Source organism: Drosophila subpulchrella, unplaced genomic scaffold (genome assembly GCF_014743375.2).
Source record: "Drosophila subpulchrella strain 33 F10 #4 breed RU33 unplaced genomic scaffold, RU_Dsub_v1.1 Primary Assembly Seq141, whole genome shotgun sequence".
NCBI lineage: Eukaryota > Metazoa > Arthropoda > Insecta > Diptera > Drosophilidae > Drosophila > Drosophila subpulchrella.
In genome coordinates, this window is record NW_023665482.1 from 43,017 (window position 1) to 64,916 (window position 21,900).

General features: G+C 38.6%; 3 protein-coding genes across 4 annotated transcripts; all 3 read right to left on the reverse strand.

The window, feature by feature from the left end:
• Nucleotides 1-69: 69 nt before the first annotated feature.
• LOC119558807 (aquaporin-like) lies at nt 70-15,385 on the reverse strand. 2 transcript variants are annotated; one of them, XM_037872072.1, is made up of 3 exons: nt 15,004-15,385; nt 920-1,478; nt 70-403 (listed from the first exon to the last, which is right to left on the reverse strand). In XM_037872072.1, exons 1-3 carry the CDS (start codon nt 15,093-15,095, stop codon nt 179-181), a joined length of 876 nt encoding a protein of 291 aa, XP_037728000.1. In that variant the 5' UTR covers nt 15,096-15,385; the 3' UTR covers nt 70-178. The 2 variants fall into 2 exon arrangements, with proteins under 2 accessions (XP_037728000.1, XP_037728001.1); XM_037872073.1 differs by lacking the exon at nt 15,004-15,385 and adding an exon at nt 2,096-2,169.
• On the reverse strand, nt 3,047-3,920 carry LOC119558809 (aquaporin AQPcic-like). The gene is made up of 2 exons (XM_037872074.1): nt 3,327-3,920; nt 3,047-3,265 (listed from the first exon to the last, which is right to left on the reverse strand). The coding sequence occupies exons 1-2, from the start codon at nt 3,918-3,920 to the stop codon at nt 3,047-3,049; spliced, it is 813 nt and encodes a 270-aa protein (XP_037728002.1).
• LOC119558810 (aquaporin AQPcic-like) lies at nt 5,059-12,619 on the reverse strand. The gene is made up of 3 exons (XM_037872075.1): nt 12,555-12,619; nt 5,876-6,425; nt 5,059-5,519 (listed from the first exon to the last, which is right to left on the reverse strand). Exons 2-3 carry the CDS (start codon nt 6,404-6,406, stop codon nt 5,301-5,303), a joined length of 750 nt encoding a protein of 249 aa, XP_037728003.1. The 5' UTR covers nt 6,407-6,425; nt 12,555-12,619; the 3' UTR covers nt 5,059-5,300.
• Nucleotides 15,386-21,900: the final 6,515 nt, after the last annotated feature.

Sequence of the window (21,900 nt, forward strand, 5' to 3'; positions counted from 1 at the left end):
TGGCATAAAAGTAATCTCCACCAGATAAGCATAGCATTTACATTAGATTATTTATATAGTCGGCAGTCGTAAGATTTCATTTAAGGTATTTATTTGTACGCTTCGCAACTTAAAACTAATCCGCATTCAACTCACACAAACTTAAACGATAACTTGTCTAATGGCTACTAAATCATTTCTAGGCGAGTTCCGCCTCCGAGGTTCGCTTGGTTGACATTGTGGTCTCATCGACCTCGTCCAAATCCTCCACTTCCCGCCGAAAGGCAAACTTGTAGATCACTGAGGTTACCAATGCCGCAGCCATGGGCCCCACCCAGTAGATCCAGTGGTTGTCCCACGCACCATTCCAAATTGCTGGGGCAAAGGATCGGGCTGGATTCATGCTGGCCCCTGTCAGTTGGCCCTGTAAGTGGATAAAATTTCGAAATTTAGACGAAAGTTAGCTTGAAGGTTAAAAGAGATGGTAATCTGAGTTAGTAAGCATTCCCTCAACAAGCACTTCGATTGCTATTTTGACAGCTGCTTTGATTTTAACTAATCTCAAAAATATATTAAACTGATTATGTGCCAATTTAAAATAAGGCTATCATCAATAGCAAGAAGTCAAGTGCCATTTGCCTGATAAATTCTAAGTATATAGTGATAGATTTTTGAATAGCTTTATTTAAGCAACTGAGTGGCTTTTCCCATTTTTATTTGATTTATTATACTCTCAAAAAGTATTAATCTTGAATTTTTGAAGATATTTTGTATATGGATAAAACTTAAGGCAATAGGTAAATGTGTTTGAATAAATATTTGATTTTATTGAAATCTACAACACTTTAAGGAACCGTTTTCTATATTTTTGATTTTAATTCTTAAAATATATATCAATCGAGACTCGTTTCTTATATTATTGTAATAAAATCCAACTTACCGCTGTGAGTGAAAGGCAGGCGATGGCCAGGCCGAAACGCACCGGCACAGAGTCCTGTTTTGTGGCATTGCGGGGATCCCAGACGCCGCAGCAAATGGAGATGAGGACGCAGGTGATCAGGAACTCAACGGCCAGGCCCTGCCAGCTGGTCAAGGTGCTATTGAGCGATGTGAGGCACACCCCATTGGGCGTATCCGAGCTGTAGATGGCATTCTCCGGGAGCACAGCCTTCAGCAGTCCGTACCCTATAAAGGCACCCACCATTTGGGCCACAAAGTAGGCCAGAGCCATTGGCAGCGAGATCATGTTGTAGACATAGGTGGCCAAGGTGACGGCGGGATTCAAGTGGGCCCCACACACACAGCCGAAACACTGGATGCAGATCAGCACTACGAACCCAAAGTTAACGGCGCTCTGGAAGTTCGAGTTGGTGAACACGGAATTCTGGACGCATCCCATGCAACCCAGGAACATCAACATGGCGGTGGCTATCATTTCGGCAAGAACTATTGAGATACTGTCCAGCTGGCGACGCTGCAGCAGCCAGCATGTTGAACGGCTGTAAGATGGAACAAATATCCAGTTAATAAAGAAATTTCACACTTTTAGGTACTTCAAGAATTAGTAAATTTAACAAATGAAATATAAAATAAATTTATCTTTTTAAATGTTGTATCAGCAATTCACACGGTAAATACACATTTAATATTTCTATGGTAATTTGCTTTCATATTATTTTAACCATTAAATAGTAATAAAATTGATATTGAGAAATGGTATATATCCAATTTCTTGTTTTGATCGCTCTTAATATTAGAGTGACTTAGGGTCGTGATGGAAAAGATGATCTATAATAATATTAATATCTATCCACTTTGTACTTCTTGGTCACTTAGGGTTTTCGCTCTAAATGCGTTGTTTTACATAAGGATGCATTCCACTTTATTTTAGTGTATTGAAATATTTGCGTTTTGATACGTATATTTAGAGTCCATTGTCAAAAATTGCCACATGACATTATAAATTTTTTCTAGTGTCACAAATATATTGTTTATAATTTTTAATAATTTATTTTATGATCTTAAATTCTGAGCGGTTATCTTTTAACAAGAACATGAACTTGAATTTTTAGTCTGTTGTTTCCGGTTTAAAGGCTTTTAAACTTAAGGGAATCACCTTGTGGTCTTCGCCATTATTTCTGTTCGTGGACACGAGCGATTAACCCAAACGGGGACGTGGTTCAACGTGGACTGGAGTGCACTCCAAGTACTCAATGGAATCGCATACTATATCGCGGGGCTCTTAATCGCCGGCAATCTCGTCCCACAATCATCAGGGTGTCTAATCGCCTCAGGTCGTTTATCAGCCAGCAGTCCTATATACTTGTATTTACTTAAGAATAGCCGAACATTCGGGTTTGAGTGCGTATGACCACTTGAGTGACGTTGTCTAGTCCAAGTTGGAGACAATTTATAACTGTGACTAGTCATTAAATAAGCATATTTGTTGGGCTGATAAGGAAGCTGCCGTAAACAATATCATCAATATGCTTAAAGCCAAATGTCATTGTAATGGTTCTAATGTAAGTGGTTTACTGTGAAATAAATTGTTTTCGTCAGGAAAGTACTATCTACGGAACCCTTGAAAATCATTCATGCGCAATAAATTATCTCTAGCTTAATGGAATTTAAAAGGGTTGCTTATCAGCAACGATCAATAAATATTTTCACGATCTTAAGGGTTTTTATTTTGATATATTGGTTTGTATGTGTACGATTCACAAACAAATACGAGCCCCCAAAAAGTCAATATTCGCTTATCCCAAATGTATGCTATGAAAATCTAATATATTTAGAAATTAGATTGATGAGTCGCTGGAATATTCGTGATTCCTAGGAACAGAACAGATTAAAGGAATTACATTATACCATTTTTAGTATAAGAACCACCTCGTTTTTTAGAGTGGTATTGATCATAAAAAAATAAATATTATTCAGGTATACATTTTGCAATTTTAATTTAAGGTTAAATGTTTGATATTTCTATAACACTGATATTTTTTAAGAATATTTAAATATATTTATTTCGTAAAGATTCGATATTTACAGCTAGATGATATACAATAATTTATTGCACTATAACCTCCCCGATCATGCGTATCTTGGCATCGGAGCTCCTCAAATCGATCTCTTCATCGCCCTTGAATGCCATTTTATAGATCAGTGAGGTGACAGCTCCTGCCACCAAAGGACCCACCCAGTAGATCCAATGATGTGCCCAAGAGTTATTCCAAACAGCGGGACCCAACGATCTGGTTGGGTTCATACTGGCTCCCGTGAAGAGACCCTGAAAGGAGAGCTCCAAGTTCTATTCTGGTTTCTTGACAAGATTAAAAATAAATACTAACTGCTGTGAGGATGAGACAGGAAACGGTGAGGCCAAATCTTACGGGCACTGAGTCCTGAAACTTGGCGTTTCGTGGATCCCAGACGGAACAGGCCACCATTACCAGACAGCAAGTGATGAGGAACTCTATAAAAACTCCCTGAAGTTCACTGATTTCCGGGGCCAGAACTGTTACGCAAACACCCGCTGGATTATCCACTCCTTTGATGGAACTTTCTGGTAGAACAGCTACCAGGATTCCATAACCAATCAAGGCTCCGGCAGCCTGGGCCACAAAATATGCAATAGCCTTTTTCCAACCAATTGCTCCGTAAAGCCAGGCAGCCAGGGTAATGGCAGGATTCAAATGGGCCCCCGAAACTGATCCAAAACATTGGATAGCTATCAGGATGGCCAGGCCAAAGGTGAGACCACTTCGGAAATGGGAATTCTGGAACACTGGTGTCTCCACACAGCCCATGCAGGCCACGAAAACAAAGACTGCAGTGGCAACAAATTCCCCGAAAAAGGAGGCCAAGGCACATCTGTGCGATCCTTCCAAACGCCACCTGGCGGTCGGATTGGACTCTTGCGATTTTTGCTTCTGTTGCGACATGCTGACTGAACACTACTGCCAAAATAATGGGCGGCTGCCCAAGTGACCGAAACCAACGAACAGCCAAATTTACGGCAATCAATCAATATCCATTATAAAACCTTAATGCTAATTATCGAACGCAGATTTCCATTTAGGATAGATCAATTCATCAAGGCGCATTTTTGGGGGCTTTGCTCAGCCATAATTATCGGCCTGATAAGCGCCACTGCCATTTCGCCCGATTTGTGCTCAATCTTATCTCATTAAGATCTTTATCGGTTGGCGGACGGGGCGCCAAGCCTTGGACAATACTTCTTGTGCCAGCCACTGTCTGAGTCGTTTTAACAAGGCCAATAAACCGGGTATATAGTATATAGACTCACGCTTAAACCATAATGATTTTGAGGAAATTCCAAGTAAAATAGAATTTGCATATCACATATAGGTCGAAGTTCAATTTAAACCTCGAACCATGTATGTCAAACATAGTCCATAGTCTATATTAAATCTTCAAACATATGTATCATACTTAGACCATAGTCTACAAACTACACAACTTGCAATAGCTAAATTATTTTAGCATTTTTTCTAAAGTCTTTCGTGTCATGGAATTATTGGGTGGCCCTAATTCAGCGTCTGCTGATAAGCTCACGTTAAGTGTAGTTTGATTGGTCGATTTGTGACTACTTAAAATATTTAAAAATCTTATGACCAAATTTCCCAATGACTTGTTACTTTCAAAGGCACATTTGAATGTTAGTTCCAAGAATGAATTATAAATGAAGAGCCCAGGTGACTTAGGGTCAATCAACGTAAGCTGCTAGGAATCCGATATGGACGTGATATTTCTAAAGGGATATCTTCCTCAGGTGAGAACATATGTACCTAATGGGCTTTAATAACCATTACCCGAAGGAGTAATCTCGCATTCTAAGGAGATATAATAATTTTGGATAAATATTTATAGTGATCATCGTTATAGTCCTAATACTCCAATTATTGTAGCGAAGCTAAATAATATAGCGGAAGATCAAACCCAATTATATTGTAACATTTGACTTGGACTTTCCAAAGAGCTTTGGTATTACCCAAAGCGATACCCTCATCAGTGGCAAATTCAAGATTTGGTTGTTAAAAACAATAAAATACGTAGTTGTTGGTTTAGAATAGATTTAAAATCTCGATGTTCTTTATTACTGAAGGCAACTAGTGTATTCACCAAGTGAGTAATTGTTTCGAAAAGTGTGAATGTACATTTGAAAGCTTTTGAAACGTTCGAGCACTTTGTGAGAACACTATTAATATTAGCGTACAATGAATGCATTATTATAAAATTCGGCGTCTTAGATTACAAGTAAATTAGTTAAGGCTTTTTCACTACAGCAATGTCTTTGGCACCTACGACAGCTGGACATCCTCCAGGTGGCGCAGCTTCTCGTTGGAGGTAATCTCCGCCTCCACGACCTCCCTGCGGAAGACGACCTTGTAGGCGTAGGCGGTGATGGCGGAGGCGCTCAGGGGAGCCAGCCAGTAGATCCAGTTGGACTGGAAGTTGGTGTTCCACAGGGCGGGAGCGAAGGACCTGGCAGGATTCATGCTGGCACCGGTGAAGGGACCCTAAAATAAAAGGTATAGGTTAATCATCATACTCTGAATAGGTAGTATTCTAAGATATTTTAAGAGTACTAAGATAATATGAATATTTTAATATAAGTATTAATTTCATTATGTTTTAAAATGAATAGTTATTAAGTAACTATTATATACAATATTAAATTTTTTGTTAAGTAACGTAAAGTAAACCTTGAACCTAAAGGTGGTTTTAAAACCATGCAGCAGCTGCCTAGCAACATGTGAGGAATTTGCCGCAGCTTTTAAAACCACCCTTAGATGCAGGCGCGTTATGATTATACAGTGTTATATGAAAACTGTGCAATTTCGTGTTGGGATGGGGCAGTTATGTTTTAACTTACGGCAGCACAGGCAAGACAGGCAATGGCCAGACCGAAGCGGATGCCCACCGAGTCGTGGAACTTGGAGTTGCGCGGATCCCAGACGCCGCAGCAGACGATGATCAGGATGGAGGTGATGACGAACTCGATGCCGAAGGCCTGTCCCGGGAGCACGGAAGAGTGGGGCAGGGTCACGCAGAGGCCGTTGCCCTCGCTGCCCTCGAGGGCTGATTTCGGCAGCAAGACCATCAGCAGGCCATATCCTATGAAGGCACCCAGCATCTGGGCGGCAAAGTAGGCAAATGCCATGGATAAGGAGACCATATCATAGATATAGGCGGCCACCGTTACGGCGGGATTCAAATGAGCTCCGGATACGCAGCCAAAGCACTGGATGGCCACGAGGACGGCAAATCCAAAGTTCAGGACAATCTGCAGATGGCTGTTCGGAAACGTAGACACACAGCCCATGCAGCCCAGGAAGACCAGAATTCCCGTGCCGATGAGCTCGCCCAGAAAGGCGGAGATTTTGTCCAGCGTCGATCCCTTCATTTTGAATACCTTACAGCAACTGAAAAGGTCGGTGAATCGGTTGAGAAATGCCTCACTAAAAAGCTAACAACCCTCTCTTTTTGTCCTATCTCTGTGTCTCTTTTTAGGCAAACCAGCCTAAAAACTTCATCAATCATATCCTATCTTATACCATCCTATCGATACCCTAGGCTTTTCAATAGGAATTTAAGCTTTCCGCCACACGCTTACAAATTAACTATTGACTTGATACATATTTTCTTTTTTCAAGACCTTTGCAACTGTTCTCCTTCTTGGGGGACTTCTAAGGGACATTCCACCCCTTGCTGATCCACCCCCTGCTGTTCACGGTTCGTTGACATAGCATCGATTTTTCAAACTTATTCCGATCCAAAACACGATGCTTGCAGTGGGAAAGTCCCAATGCGACTAAGACAATCGACAGTTAGATTAACATGGAGTACTTCGTACTTTATGAAGTACCACAGTAGCTGTTGCGATTGGCTGTTCAGCTGTCAATTGAGTTCATAGATAAATTCCCAAAAAAAAAATAATAAGGAATCCAAATCAAAGCATGGTCTATAACACAATAACCAATCTTTGTCACTGTTATCAGCCACTCGAGCAATTGGTTCCAAAAACTGTACGTATTAATCCATTTATTGTGATTATAAAATCCATGTTACTGGTAATCGATTCACATACTTTTGGGAGTCTCTTTTTAAGGAACTATCTTTTTATATTTAATATTTCTTTGGCCCAAATATTTACCGAATCTCGTGGCTCATTTTGACACTTGTCTGTTTTTTTTGTCTTAGATCTCGACAATATATCTCACTATATTTTTTTTCGACCGACTTTTCGCACTTGCCGACTGTTTAGGAGCGAGTGAAAATTTACAAAGCGACAGCGGGACTGTCAATGTCAATCTGAGGTGTTGGAGTAGCCATAGGCAAATATTTATATCAATATCTATACAATATTGCGTAAATCAAAAGCCCATTTTTAGCTCCCGTGCTGCGAGAGAGCCCCATACAATCATATATTTACCCCGAGAAGCAGACCACAAACGCACACAAAGATATAGAAATTAGCAAATCCTACTGGCGGAGCATAGAAAAGTCAAAAGTCCAGAATTTATGAGCATCATTTGTGGCTCTCCTCTCGCTCGTTCTCATCTCTTATCGCTATGGGTCATATCTCTGGATATAATCCCTCTCATTTGCACCTTTTCGATCTCCGGGTTTTAAGTCTTATAAAAAGTGAGAAATAATATAGTTATTATTACATGAAACTCAAACCAGATATTAACACTTTGCTTGAAAGTTAACATACTGTTATTGCCTAAACAGATATTAATCTAACCGGTTTTAGGGCAAACTAAGTTGGAGAAATAATAAATATAATATTTTATAAAAGAAATATAAAAGAAAATTTATCTTTTCTCTCTTTCTCTATATATAAGGTTTTTCGGAAACATTGGTTTATGTTTAGAAAAATCCAAAGCCATTTGCACACTACGTTGATCAGCAAGCAGCCACTGTTGATAAATAATTGCCTGCTATTTGTAAAATGTTGGCTTAAAGCTTGGAGTTAAACTCAAATTGATCTTGAAAATATGTATAATTATTGTCAGTGTAGGAGGGGGTGGGTTGATGGGTGGTTGACTGTTATGTGGTGCAAGTGCGTGACGATCTGGGCAATTGAAACTGGCCACTGCGGATTGATAACAGAGTGGCCGCCTATCAATTACCACCGACGATCTTGATTCCTATTCCTATCAATTGCAATTGCTGCAATTGGCGAGGCATTGCGTGAATCGGAGTACGCAATGTGGCAAACAAATCACGGCAAATCTCAGCACGGCTGTCGATCAAATTGCACGCAATTTGCGTTATTAAATGTCTCAATCACAATTGAAGCGGCAGCTGACAATAAAAAAATTAAAAATAAATATTTTGAAAGCGTTAGGGTTGCATAACCGCAATCACGATAACCCAGGTGATCTCTGGAATCTATTCAAAACTTTTGAACCTTACTGACCTCTCGAAATATATTTTCCAAACACTTTTCTCTTTTTATACCATAATTTATTCTTGGAGAAAATGGCTAAGAAAAGCTTTTTGGCCCTTGGCCAAAAGCAAATGTTTGGCCCACTCATTGACAGTTTGTCCCAAAGAGAGCGACACGTTTTGGCCAAATACAAAGAGAGCAAAGTCAAAACAATAAACACGCGATGGATCGAAAGGTAAAAAAAATAAATAATACATAGCGCATGCTAATAATTTAATTACCACCTGCACTTTTATTATATTTATTTTCCATGCCCCCAAGGATCACGTATCATTCATGGGACACGATTTCCAATGGCCAGGGGCCTAATTGATCGGGATGATGGATCTTTATTAATATAATCCATTTTCATTGTTTGTCTAAGTGACGGAACGTGACTGGGAGGTTCTATGGACATATTTTGGGTTATGAGTATTAATGCAGCTGTTATAGTTCCCTGAAGTTCCCTCTGTTAATTAGCAGAGGTGTGCGATAAGAACTCCTAGCAGCTTTTTGATAAGCTTTTCCGAGAGGATTTTATTTTCACCTTAAGTAAAGGTAAAGCTTCGATCAGTTAGCTTTTTAGAGAGCTTCTGTAAGAGCTTCCTTATCGCTAGCCAGTTATTAAATGGTAATTATTACTAACTCTGTTAGTGATAAACTATCGTTCGGCATGCAATACAATGACAATTTGTCTTTTATTTAAGTGAGTAATTTATTGCTGTTGCACGCTGTAAGTGTGGCGGCAGAGTCTATCTATTCCCTATGCCCGTTTAATGGGACTCGGCCGACCGGTGTTATAAACCTTTAGCCAGAAGCTCATCGTAAAAAACTTGTTAACCTAAAGAACTGTTAATCAATCGCGGCTGATAAGACTCACCCCCATATTTCTGATAGTTGGGGCTGCTTAAGAAGTGATTTTTAGCAACCTGCCCTTAAACTCATGGACAATAAACCATAAACCACTGTATAATAAACTGATAACGAGCTGAGTGATGGTGTATTTGGGATTGGCTGTCTGTCTAATTGTCTGCCGGCGTAATATCACAGACTTAATTTGGCCATAATTGGGCCAACTGAAATCGGATTTACCCGTCAGACTTTTGACATCGCCCCGCATTTATGGGCATTCCGAAGTCCGATAATGATCGCCTGACGACTTATTGAAGCGAAACTACAAAGTATATTAGTTTTTTATTGCATTCCAATTACCAGCTGGATCGTAATTGAAGCTCATTATAGTTTCCATTGATCTTGATTCATAGCAGCCTCTTCCTAGAGTGGGTCTTATTCTTATCTTTTCGGCTTATCAGGGGGCAATGGAAACTGTTGACGTTCAAGTTGCGCAACAGGTTGATGGCATCGCTACCTAGGAGTACAATGTGCACAGGCTTCTGGCCAAGTTATTTAGGGTAGTAAATACGAGGGGTAATTAAGAGCTAGCTGGAGAAGAAAGGAGGCGCCTACGGCCCAAGTTCTCAGCCCAAAAAAGTCAGGTGCTTAAACAGCTGAAGGTTTCTGATTTTATGGGTAAAATTAGGAGCTCTTTCTTATCAGGCAGCCACGAGGTTGGCCCACTTGAGACTTGATTGCTCCCATTACTTATGGAAAGCTTTGTAATTATTAGACCGAACCAGACAACTTATTAATTAGCTACTAACAAATAGCTCTTATTATGAACCCTGATAAACATTCGTCATTGACCTAGGCTAAGAATTTCTTCAGGAGCCACAAAGAAGGCTTGTCAGTCGTAAATTTATGGTTCAATGTGACTTTCTAATCAAGAAGTTCGATTCACCGCTGCCCCTGCTATTAATACCCACTTCTATATATACAAGTAGTATATGCAGGCCCATCTGATAATCCAAAGTGTGCAGGGCGATAAGGAGTGAATGACACATACTTATACACTCGAACTAAGCCACATTAAGCTAGAGCTTATGAATTATACAACAGCCAAGTCTTGAATTGGAACCAAACTTTGCTCAATGACGGCTGAAACCCAATTGATAACCCTAAGGTTTCTACGGCAGAGCACCTTATCAAGTGCTAAGGCAACTAACTTAATCACATTCCCGAGTGGTTACGGTTTGCCAAGCACAAATATGATGTCGTGGGATTGAATGACATCAACCAACTGTGAAAAATCACGGTGTTATACATACGTAGCATAAAACTGGATTAGATTATAGAAAATTAGCATGTAGGAAATACCATATTGGACACTTGACTGGCCCAATTTGAGCCTGGGGGATGGATTGTTCCGTGTTAAACCGGTTTCTTGATCTTATGATGACAAAACAATTAGACCAAATCAGAATCCGTTTAATAGAGCCACTAACTTATCAACGGTGCACGCCATTTGCCATTTGATTGATTTATCAAATTTGATTAGCACAAATTATCGAGTAACTCGTGAGATTCAACCAAAAGTTTATAATCGATGGCATGTGTCAACTTATATAAAATCTGGATTTTGGTAGTCATTCATTATTGTACACTATCGATAGGGTATACGAATTTTATGCAGAGATTTGAAAAACATCGAAGGGGGAATTATTTTATTTTAGATAATCATTAAACTTTAAAGACTTTCCATTATGGAATTGATTTTCCATAACTCTGATTTTTTTCCTTTCAATAAGTCGGATTATTTTGCTTTTTAAATTCCGAACCCAAAAGTCAGATCTGAACAATTCCCCAAATTGTTCATTCTTTGTTTCCGAAATTATAAGAGAGTTCTGCTGTTGATATTAAGCTAACAACACTATCAAAACCTCAACCTTCAAGGCAGTCGAAAAAAAATGTTCATTTTGGTGCTGTTGGTTTTTTTTTGGTGGGAGTGTGATTTCAAGTTGTTGAAGCAGATAAAACTTCAGGCGAGAACGGCTTTACACACAATCAGACACCAAATGTTTGTATGTAAACAATATATATAAAAATATTTTCGAGTGCCCACATACCACATGTGCACTTAAAGTATCATAAAATGATCAATTTAGCTTGGGCACTATGCAAAAATCGCCTGATCCAAGGCCCACAAATTCCGTTTGTTTACTTATCAGGTTGGTTTTTATTTTATAGAATCGAGTGACCCCGCCAATCGTGCTGCTATACTTATTTTTCAATGATAATTTTGATAAGACCGCCACACCAGCCGACGTCTAATTAGTATACAAAAACAACAATGCCTCTGTGCAAACATATATACATATACCAAATATATATATATATAGCTAAGAGCTAAAGTAGAACAGCAGGCAAATGTATGCGCACATAGAGTGGAAACGTTTTCCAAAAACCGAAAAGCATGGCACAGTTCTTTAAAAATAAACATTCTCCGGTAGAGTCGCTTGTTTAACCCAAGGCAAGTGTTAAATGAATGTCAAATGGGATAAAGAAGCGGTATGGAGAATGATGGGAAATACGTACTCTAGGTGAATTACAATTTGGCCTTATCTAATTACCCGGTTGGCCAGTTGCGCAATCGTGGGATCACTGACAATTACTGCAGGCTCGCCTATCATCAGGTGCAAATGCTAAATAATGCACATAATTATAAGTCAATAATGCGGTAGTCGATAAACAACAATATTAATAAATGTGCAAGCAATGTGCCTGGGTGTTTTCGATTGTTCTTCGCTTGTTTGATCAGCGATCACTATTCCAGGCACCCAGTGGCCCTGTGGGAGTGGGAATATTACTTTTTATGGCCAGGGCGATAAGTCCGCCGCAAGCCGAAATGGAAAGTTGGCCAAGATAACCCAGACAGAGTTAAATATTTGAATAAAATTAACTTCTACACGCGTGCCAAAACAGAAATCGAAGCCAAAAACACTCACACTCTGGGAGATATGGAAATATTCAGGCAACCAGTCACTTTAAATGTATCACTCGTTTTTTTTTTGTTTAACCCAGGAAGCAGTCCACAAAATTAAAAAATACGAGCCCGCCAATTTCAAAACGCGTTATGCAAAAGGCATTTGCCTCCAGTCAACGCACTGCAAGCCTTTTTGTATCAAAATCTCCTCACTCCCACTTGATTTTTAATGAAATTTTAATACAAGTTTGCTAACTAATTAACGCACACTCGAAGATCACGGAGAGTCAAACTAACCTGCGTTCCGGTCGATCGTTTGTTTGCTATTGAGTTGGGAAAAGGCCTCCAGCTAAATACGCGCGATCGACTGCTAGTGGGCTGCGCAGTCGGCGTCGCTGTTGGTCACCATGGCGTATTATTATTGTTGCTATCAAGGCAGCGCAGTCGCTGCCAACAAGAAGCTGAAGCAAGCAGTGCAAAGCAGTGGCAGCGCAGTCGGCTTCGGAAGTTCAGCTCTTATCGCTGCAGCTAAAAAACGCCAGCTGCTCAGTCAACGCTTCGTTCTTACGCCAGTGATGGCAGCTTTTGATAGCGATATCATGCAACTTAATTCACGCAACTATAAGCTTTATATTAAACAGCAGATACAGCACTCATCGGGCAAGCAGTGCAAAGCAGTGCCCGATGTAGAGTGGCAAATAAAATCGTTTCAAAATTTCCCATGAAAATCATAAGGTTGTTTTTAAGTGACATATCTCTAAAAAAAAACGTCTCAACTTGAAATTTATAAATCATATTATTAAAATGTATGACCTATTGAAACTGCGGTTAAAAATAAGTTAGTCATTGAAGCAGCACTATTATTCATTATTTTATTTGTTTTCAAATATGGATTGTTTATTAATTAAAAATGTGTTAGTCAAACTGAAATTATATTTTTTGAAAATATTATTTTATAAAAAATTATTAACTTCTTATTATTATTTATTAGGGTCTATAAAAAATTCATCTATGACGGATACAACATAAATAAACTATAACATTTGCTAGTAAAAATTTGCTTTAAATGTTTATTGCTCGATCGAAATATTTTCGGAAACCTAACGTAATAAATAAAAAATATTAAATTGAATAAAATTAAATGTATAAGACTTATGTATATTTCGTGACTGGAATTTACCCGATTGTTTAACTTGAAGCTCTCGAATATTAAGCGAATATATACTTATTACGTAAAAAAAAGCATCATTAAAATTTAACTGGAATTATAATTATAAGATTAAATTGTCTTGAAGAAATTGATATTTTTAAGAAATAAGGATATCAAATATACATGTATATCTTTTCAGCATCTCTTGTAATAATAACTAAATTTGTACACATTAGTTAACCAAATGATATTGAGTACATAAACCATAGTTACGGACACAATAGTCACGCAGACTCACATAAACAATTACACATCCCCTTAATTTCCATATTTAAGCACATGGGAAGCATTGATACTGTACAATTAAAAATAAGTACAAACATGACAGTCATACTTATTGGCAAAACAATTTAAAGCAATTATCAGAATACTTAAGTTGATGAGACTGGAGTTTAACGGTCAGCAAATTAAGACAGATTTCGCACCAAGTTAGTGCTAATCAATTTGACAATAAGTATAATAACACTTCAATTGATATTGAGTGGCGCTACATTTTTGACAAATAGATTAATGCTCATAACTAAGAGCTTGCCATAAAATCAAAGTAGAACATTTTGATTACACCTATAAAACCACTTAAATTGGCTTGAAGTGGCGCGCCCTTTTTAGATAAGACAAATCAAGAGGGGGTTAGAAAGATAGGGATTAATAGCCCCCATGTGATTTGTATTGCTTACACTTACCTTCAAGGTTGCCGTGATTGGAAAACTTACCCGAAAGATTCCTAGCTGAATTTCATGGAACTCACTTGAGATAGCACTTATCACTCATGGCTAGCACGTCACTTATCGACATCGGAAGGCTTTTATGGCCATTTGGATTTCCATGACGGATTTCCTTGTGGCCTTGACACTCGTTTCGACACCGAATGCTTAAACTTATGACGCGCACCTTAAACGATATGCACCCAATGAATTTGCATAGACCATTCCACGGCGGAACATTTGAAGTTCGATAATAAATTATACACGGCAACTATGTGTGCCAGCGATCGAGGTAGAAGCAATTTAACTCGCTAGATTAATAAATAAATTCAATGAAATCGCGTCGAATCAAAGATGTGAATAGAAGTGGATGGATGGGTAGAGATGCTTATCGATCTGCCAACGTAAAACTCCCGCGCATGTGACACAGTCTTTGATCCACTTTGAGCATTATTATCTCATACTATTATTATTACTATTATATGCTGTATATAATATATACGATTTCTGGTCTAAGCCAGACTGCCATGATTTATGGACACATCATTGCTGTCTAGCAGAGCTTGTTAACCGAAACTGGTTGGACGGCCTGCGAAAATGCAAAATAAATAAACAAACGGCGGCATGTGTTTTTTCTTGTATTTGCAGTTCAGTTCTTGATTCGCGGGGCCAAAAATAAATTTCGGTTTTCTGTTATTTCTGGTTTTTTTGGTCGGCGGAGGGGCTAAAAACACTTGTGAGCACGTGACGTATACGCAACGTGGCACCGAAAGTGTGTCAAAAATTTGAATACGAAATAAAATGTTGTAAGAAATAGCTAATTATTTCGCACCTTTTGGGCTTATGTTTGGCATTTGATGGCTCCTCGTTGCCCATCTTTATTTGCTGACCGATAACCGCAGACTGCTCTTGTTGCACTGGCATTTCTTCGCACTTTTACTCCTATTGTATGGGTGTTATTTTATTTTATTCCTTTTTTTAGTTTTTTTTTGTGCGAGGCACTTGACGGAGCCGGCTGCTAATTGAATTTCCCGTTTGCAATGGTAATTTTTCCTGAATCGGATTCCGTGCACAACTTCACTGCGTGTCGCGAATTCGGACTCTTGACTGGCGGACGTTGTATCTGTATCTGCGGAACGGGTATTTGTATCTGTATCTGCAGGCGGTGCGACGCATGTGAGTTTCGCTTTCGAGCGCCGATCGACTGGCTCCGACTGAAATTGACTGACTGAGAGTAAACGCTGTCGCTGCTTAACAAAAACCACCAAGCGCCCATCAAAATCAAAATAAAAAGCAAAATCAAAACCAAATATCGCAAAAAGGCATGCCATAAAAGCGGGGCAGCAAAAACCGTAAGTGCCATTAGACACGATACCCAATCACCAGGTGGGTATACGGTGTACCTATGCGATGCGCGTCAATCTAGATAGTGCCGAGGGTCTGATCAACAGCTCGAACTTCCTTTCCGAGTGGAATATTCCCTAACTCAGGCGAAATGATAAAGCAATAGCATTGAGTGAGCACACTTTAAGTACTTAAAAAATCGAAGCTAATAGATCAAAGCCAAATAGGAAAAGGGTAAAAAAATAACAACTTATTCCAAATAAATCGCTTTTAAAAAGTTATTTCATAACGTTTAGGTCATGAAATTACTTTAAAAGATTTTTCCCTTTTTTCAATGTCATTCAGGTTTAAAATGTTTCTTAACAAATCCCCAAAAAACATTTTTTTAGTTCTGAAAGTTCAACTGAATAAGCTGAAGGTTCAGATACGATACGATACGATACGATCCATAAAACAAAATGTCTGCGTGGTATCCGGTTAGTCGAATACTAAATTTTCCACTTGCCTTCGCTTTTTTTTCGACTTTTGTTTTGATTCTACAATTTTTACGCTGAACTATTACTACGGGGGGTCACTCTCCGAATGACAAATTGATGTGATCTTTTTGGGTAATTCTAATAATGGGGCACTTAAGTTGACCACGTTACCTAGAGTAATTATTTGCCATTGTTTCGCGCAGTGTACGCTAGTTCGGTTTTTATCTATACATATAAACTTATAAAAAAAACCCTGTATATCCACCATATTAATTCCGCATTGACGCAAAGATCGGTTTTCTATTTGATTAGTTTTATTCCCATGCGATATGTTGTGGTTGTTTTAGGGCTCTGCAATGGGGGGTTCTTTTTTTATCCACAATATTGGAGGCCGGTTTTGATATCACCTAACTTATCGGAAACCAATTTATTGGGGGAGTATTGCTCGGGTAATAAAAGCAATTGATAAAGGTATGTACTGCGAATAGACTACCAGACCGTAGAAATTAGCTTCCTGAATTTATGAATTCATAAACGTCGTTTTATGGGAGTATTGAAATGGGATCCGTTACAAAGGGTTGTTTGTCACCCAGAATTTTATTTTAGTTGATATTGCATACTTTTAGGGTTTCTAGTCTGTAAAGTGCATACTTTCAGGCCTTTTTGTTTTCTAAAAATTGAACGGTCATTTGGAAATTTATTTTAAAAATAATTCAAAACTGCTTCATATATAATTATTTATAATCAGAAATTATATTTTTAAGCTCGAAGATTTTATTATTCGCAGTTTTTGAAGACTCTCTGATGAAAGTACCAAAAACAAACGCAGCCTTAAATGTGTATTTTTGTCGCTACCAAAAGCCTTTCGAGCTGGCGCCATCTGCTGAGAACTTTCAGAATGAAGGTTAGAGTTACCAGATCAGGAAAAAGATGACTCATGTTCATGGAAGAGGAAGAACACATGGCGCCTTGATTCAAAAATATTGAATTTTTTAGCTTTAAAAAAGTGTAGGAGCAGAGAAGAAAAGGGAGAGATGGTCACATGTTTTGCTGAACTGCGTTTAAATCTTTTCCAACTTTAATACTCTCTTATTTTACATAAAAAGTGATTTTTTTTTCATTGTTGCCGTTCGCTTTGTATCCTACTGAAAAATAAAGTCCCTCACGCATCCCAAAGTATTCAAAAGATGGTGTAATTTTTTTAACAAATTTGTTATATATGCTTGCATTTTTAATTTTCTTAGTTTTTCCTTTTATCACATAAATAACAAATAATAAATGGCAAATATGTGGTCAACACTCTTTATATTTCTTTTATTATTATTATTAGTTTGTTGTCCAAATATTATATTCCATATACAAACAAAAAATTAATTATTTCCACAGCAGGAATTATTTGAATGACACCCCCAACCAATGTGATTATATTATTTATAGTTTGTCAACTGGAAATTCATTTACCTGATATAGAAAACTTTCTTTGATTTGAATAATTAATTGTATTATTCGGTTCCGAGTATAGAAATGAAATTGGCCCTTTCATTTCTTATCCTTTGTTGTAAGTTACAAAAATTAATTTTTAAAGATTTATCAAATCCAAAATCAAAAACTCTTTTCAGGAAATCAGTAACAAAACATACAAATTTATAATAATTCCCGTTGAGAGTAAAGTAATAAATTAAATTTTAAATAAATAAAAAATGATCTCGAAATAATGCGTTTTATTGAACTTATAAAACTATGCCTTACAATTTAATGAATGATATAATTTTTTCAACATCGAACGATCCGGCCAAATAGGTACCTTCGACTAACACATTTTCAGGAAATTAAATACAAGTATTACTAATCCCCACACCTTTTCTATCAATTCCCAGCAGCGTCGTGTGGACATTTCTTGACGTATATAGTGGAGAGATCAAAAATACCCGACTCTCGGCGATTAACAGGAATTAACATGTATCGCTAAAGTCGGCTAAATATTGACACTCGACCGAGCCGAGTGACGGAGATCGGATATATCCGGTCCAGTGATGGGGAGGAGGAGGCGGTGCTGGCGTCCATGGAACTGGTTAATGTGAGTACGTATACGTATAATCGATTTCACACTACTTTTTAATCACTACAAAACATTTATTGTTTGCCCGCAGCGAGAAAAGTCAAACAAAAAGCGGCGACGAGTCGGAATGGGTCGAACGTTGAACAAATTGACTCGGCCACATAATTAGGCACTTGGCCATGTCCATAGCTTGTACGATATACATATAGCCTATATATATATGAACATATATTCCATTGGATCCCATGCAGTTAAAAGTATCTCACGCAGTGGGACAAAAGGTTTTTATTGTGCGTACCCGTTGACAGCTTCAATCGACGGGGCTTGGCCAGAGATGTATGTACATACGTACCTCTCTGGTCGCATCGTTTGTTATATTTGTTATTTATTTTGCGGTTATAATACTTATGCACTGGGGCTGGACGGAAAAATATTGGCATCCATTCAGCGGGACAAAACATCACGGCGTTTTTACAGTTTCTCGAGCCGCGACGTGATGATAAATTAGCTTTGTACGTAAATTCAAAATGGAAAATCAGTATGTGAAAATATCCCCGACTCGAGAGTGGAGTAATTGTGTAAATATCTTGTCGTTGCATGACAATACCAGACATCCCCATCTCGTCCCGCCTTTCTTTGACGGACAATGAATGCCACATTATTATTTTGTAGTTTGTCAACCGTTCAAAGCCGAACCCAACCCCGAAAAAAAGGCGTTTGCGAGATGGAAGATGAGAGCAGTGCGATAATTCAATGTCGCGCGGATGCAGATACAATATCTTTTTATACACACGATGACCGCGCAGGCCAAAGGAATTGTAATTACGTGGCTGTCGCATTTGTATCTTCATTTGTATCTGCATTCTATATGTGTATCTATATCTCCAACAAAGGCATCAGCATAACAATGCACCCATTTCTGTAAGCTCCGGATCTGAACGTCTCCCTCACCTCAGCCGAGCCATTCTGTTTCGCTTAATAAGCGCCTAAATAGTGTCAATGATTAATTGCTTTTGTGATTAGATGGAAATTTAATAGATTTTTTATTGTATGCCAGGCAAAATTGAAATTCTATCAAGGTACTGGGGCAATGTTGCTGGAGGCACGTCTACTCGTTTTTTTTTGTCTCCCAGCAGCATCATTATTACCCTCGACACAGCTTCAGTTCAGTTATTTGTCAGCTAGTGAAAAAGAGCCGCATCATTGTTACCAATTTCGAATTCAAATTGAAATTCACACGCGTCACGCTGCCAGAAAGTGCCAGAAACGCTTGATCTTCTCCTTAGCTTAACTTGTTAGCTTTCGGGGGACCAACAGCCCGAACCCAACCTCCTGAATTCCTCTTATATTAAATGTAATGCCACCGCAAAAATCCCCAAAGCCGACCAAGAGACCACAGCCAAACGGAAATAGATACGCAGAAGTCCTGCGACTTCGACTTCGTCTTCCAATCTGCTCAAATCCCACACAAAGTCGCAAAAGAAAACACACATTGAAAGGGGAAATTCAAGTGGAAATTACTCAATTACAACTACGAGGGGAGTTCGTCTAAAGTCCTGATAATGATAGTCGTCGTCGTTGTCCAAGAACCTTGGGGGAAACCCTACAAATCGCCGGCGATATGTATGCAATGTATGTGATAATTACACTCCATAAAAGCGGGGGAGACAATGCAACGACAATTATGTAACCCGATAAGCGACCGACAATGTGGAAAACTCAGGCAGAACTTGTGAAATTAATAACTCACCTTCGTCTCGTTCCGTCTCCCCCATTCTTTGGCCAAACATATTTATTACAAATAAAGAGACAAACACAAAAGGCAAACAAATAAACGGCTAAGAGACTTGGCCCAAAACATTCGAGGACGGTACAACAAAGCGTTTGGGGCATTTAATAGGCTTAACTAAGGAGGGTTTTTTTTTTTGGGAAGGGAAGGGAATTGGGCGTCTGAAGTGTTGACATGTTGTTGCGGTGCGATTTACACATGATTTTGAGCAGAAAACGCAATTTTGTGTGTTTATCTTGGCCCGAAAGATACAATTATTGCATCTCCTTCAATTGCTTTGATCAGTTCCTGGACACGTAATTGATATTTAAGCCGGTTAGGAGAGTGCTCTATAGCCATGTGGATTGATTAACACATTGGGTACCTTACTGATGAAGAAATACCCTTGTTGATATAATCTGTTTTATTGAATTGATTTATTCTGCTAAGGGTCACGTAGCTATAATGGTAACTTTATAGAATTGATGTCAATACTGCATTCATTAACACATTTACCATGACTTGTTTAAAGATTCTTTTTTAATTTACATAGATACAAGGGATATTACTTTTTTGAATGTTCCTGGTTCCTTAAGTACCCACATACAGTTTTAATTGATAGTCATGTAACTACAGAAAGTAGTTCACCCCTATTAAAAATAGTAGTACGTATTTTGTTATTACTTGGGATACTATTTACTATTTAATGGCAAAACTACTATAAAATAGTGTGCGTGTATTTTCTCATATTTCGTTGTTTAAATTGGCACTTTTTTAAACTTTTATACTAATGTTAAAATAGTATGATACTACTATTTTAAATGTAGTAAGTAATAGCAAATCTACTATAAAATAGTAACGGGTGTGAGCTCTGTCTGATTGCATTATTTAAATTGACAATTTTATTTAACTGTTATACTACTATTTTACGTAAAACTGTTTTTTATTTTTGCTTGGTTGACTATTTAATAGTAAAATTACAACAAATACTAAAAATAAAAATAGTCAAACTACTATTAAATAGTAAAAGGTGTGTAATTTGTCTTATTGAGTTGGTTAAACTGGTAATTCTTTTTAATAAGAAACACAAACGTCTTGTAGATAAACAAATGTATCTTATAGATATTTATGGCATGGGAATTTTCCTTTAATTCGATTTCTGGGTGCGCTTTTTTTAGTACTTTAAGCAACAAAAACAGTTAAAATGAAAATTATCTATGGAGCATATTTGCTTATCTAACGGATACATGAAATGCCAGCTTCCGATTGGTTCAGCATTTTGATTAGAAGCTGGGGGCCAAATAACAAATGGTTGCCTCAGTGCGAGATGCAAATGTATCTGACATATAGTACTTGCTCATTAATTTCGCCGCCCTCCACCACCCACAATATATCTGTATCCGAGGCACTCCGACCGTTTCGTTTCGATTCCGACATTTCCATTTCCATTTCGAATTTCAATTCCAATTCCAATCCCAATTCAAATTGTGTGCGCACGCTCTCGCCGGCTGTCGGGGTGTGTGTATTTCGTATCTGTGTGAGTGTCCCTATAGCCCACTCACTCGCACTCACAGAGAGCAATGGCATCTGCCGGCCTGCTCGCTCTTCGATTATTTTATCTGTCCGCAGGCAGCCAATCGGATGGCAGTTTCATCACCTGGCCAGGTGAGCTATTCGTATCCGAAATAAAAAAGCGCTTATAACCACACCTCAATCGAACAGCGAGGGGCGCTCTAGCAGTAGATAAGATGGGCACCTATATATCTAAAAAAAAAAACAAAATATGCAGACTGTGGAGGGAATTTCGTACATGGCTCGTTTTATGGCCGCAACACCTGATGTGCGCTCCACCACTGGCCAGCCAGCCAACCGACCAGGCCAGACCACATAAATTCGTTTTACGCTCTTTTAATTGAGTTAGCTAATTAAATGTTTCGCCTGCCCTGCCCCCTCCCACACCCACTCCCCCCGAGACCCCACCCCGGTATGGTCCTCCCCTCGGAGTCGCACTGTGGGAACTGCCACAGCTTTGGCGGACATAAAAATGTGCGCCGTAATTGTCGGTTGAATTTAATTGTGATT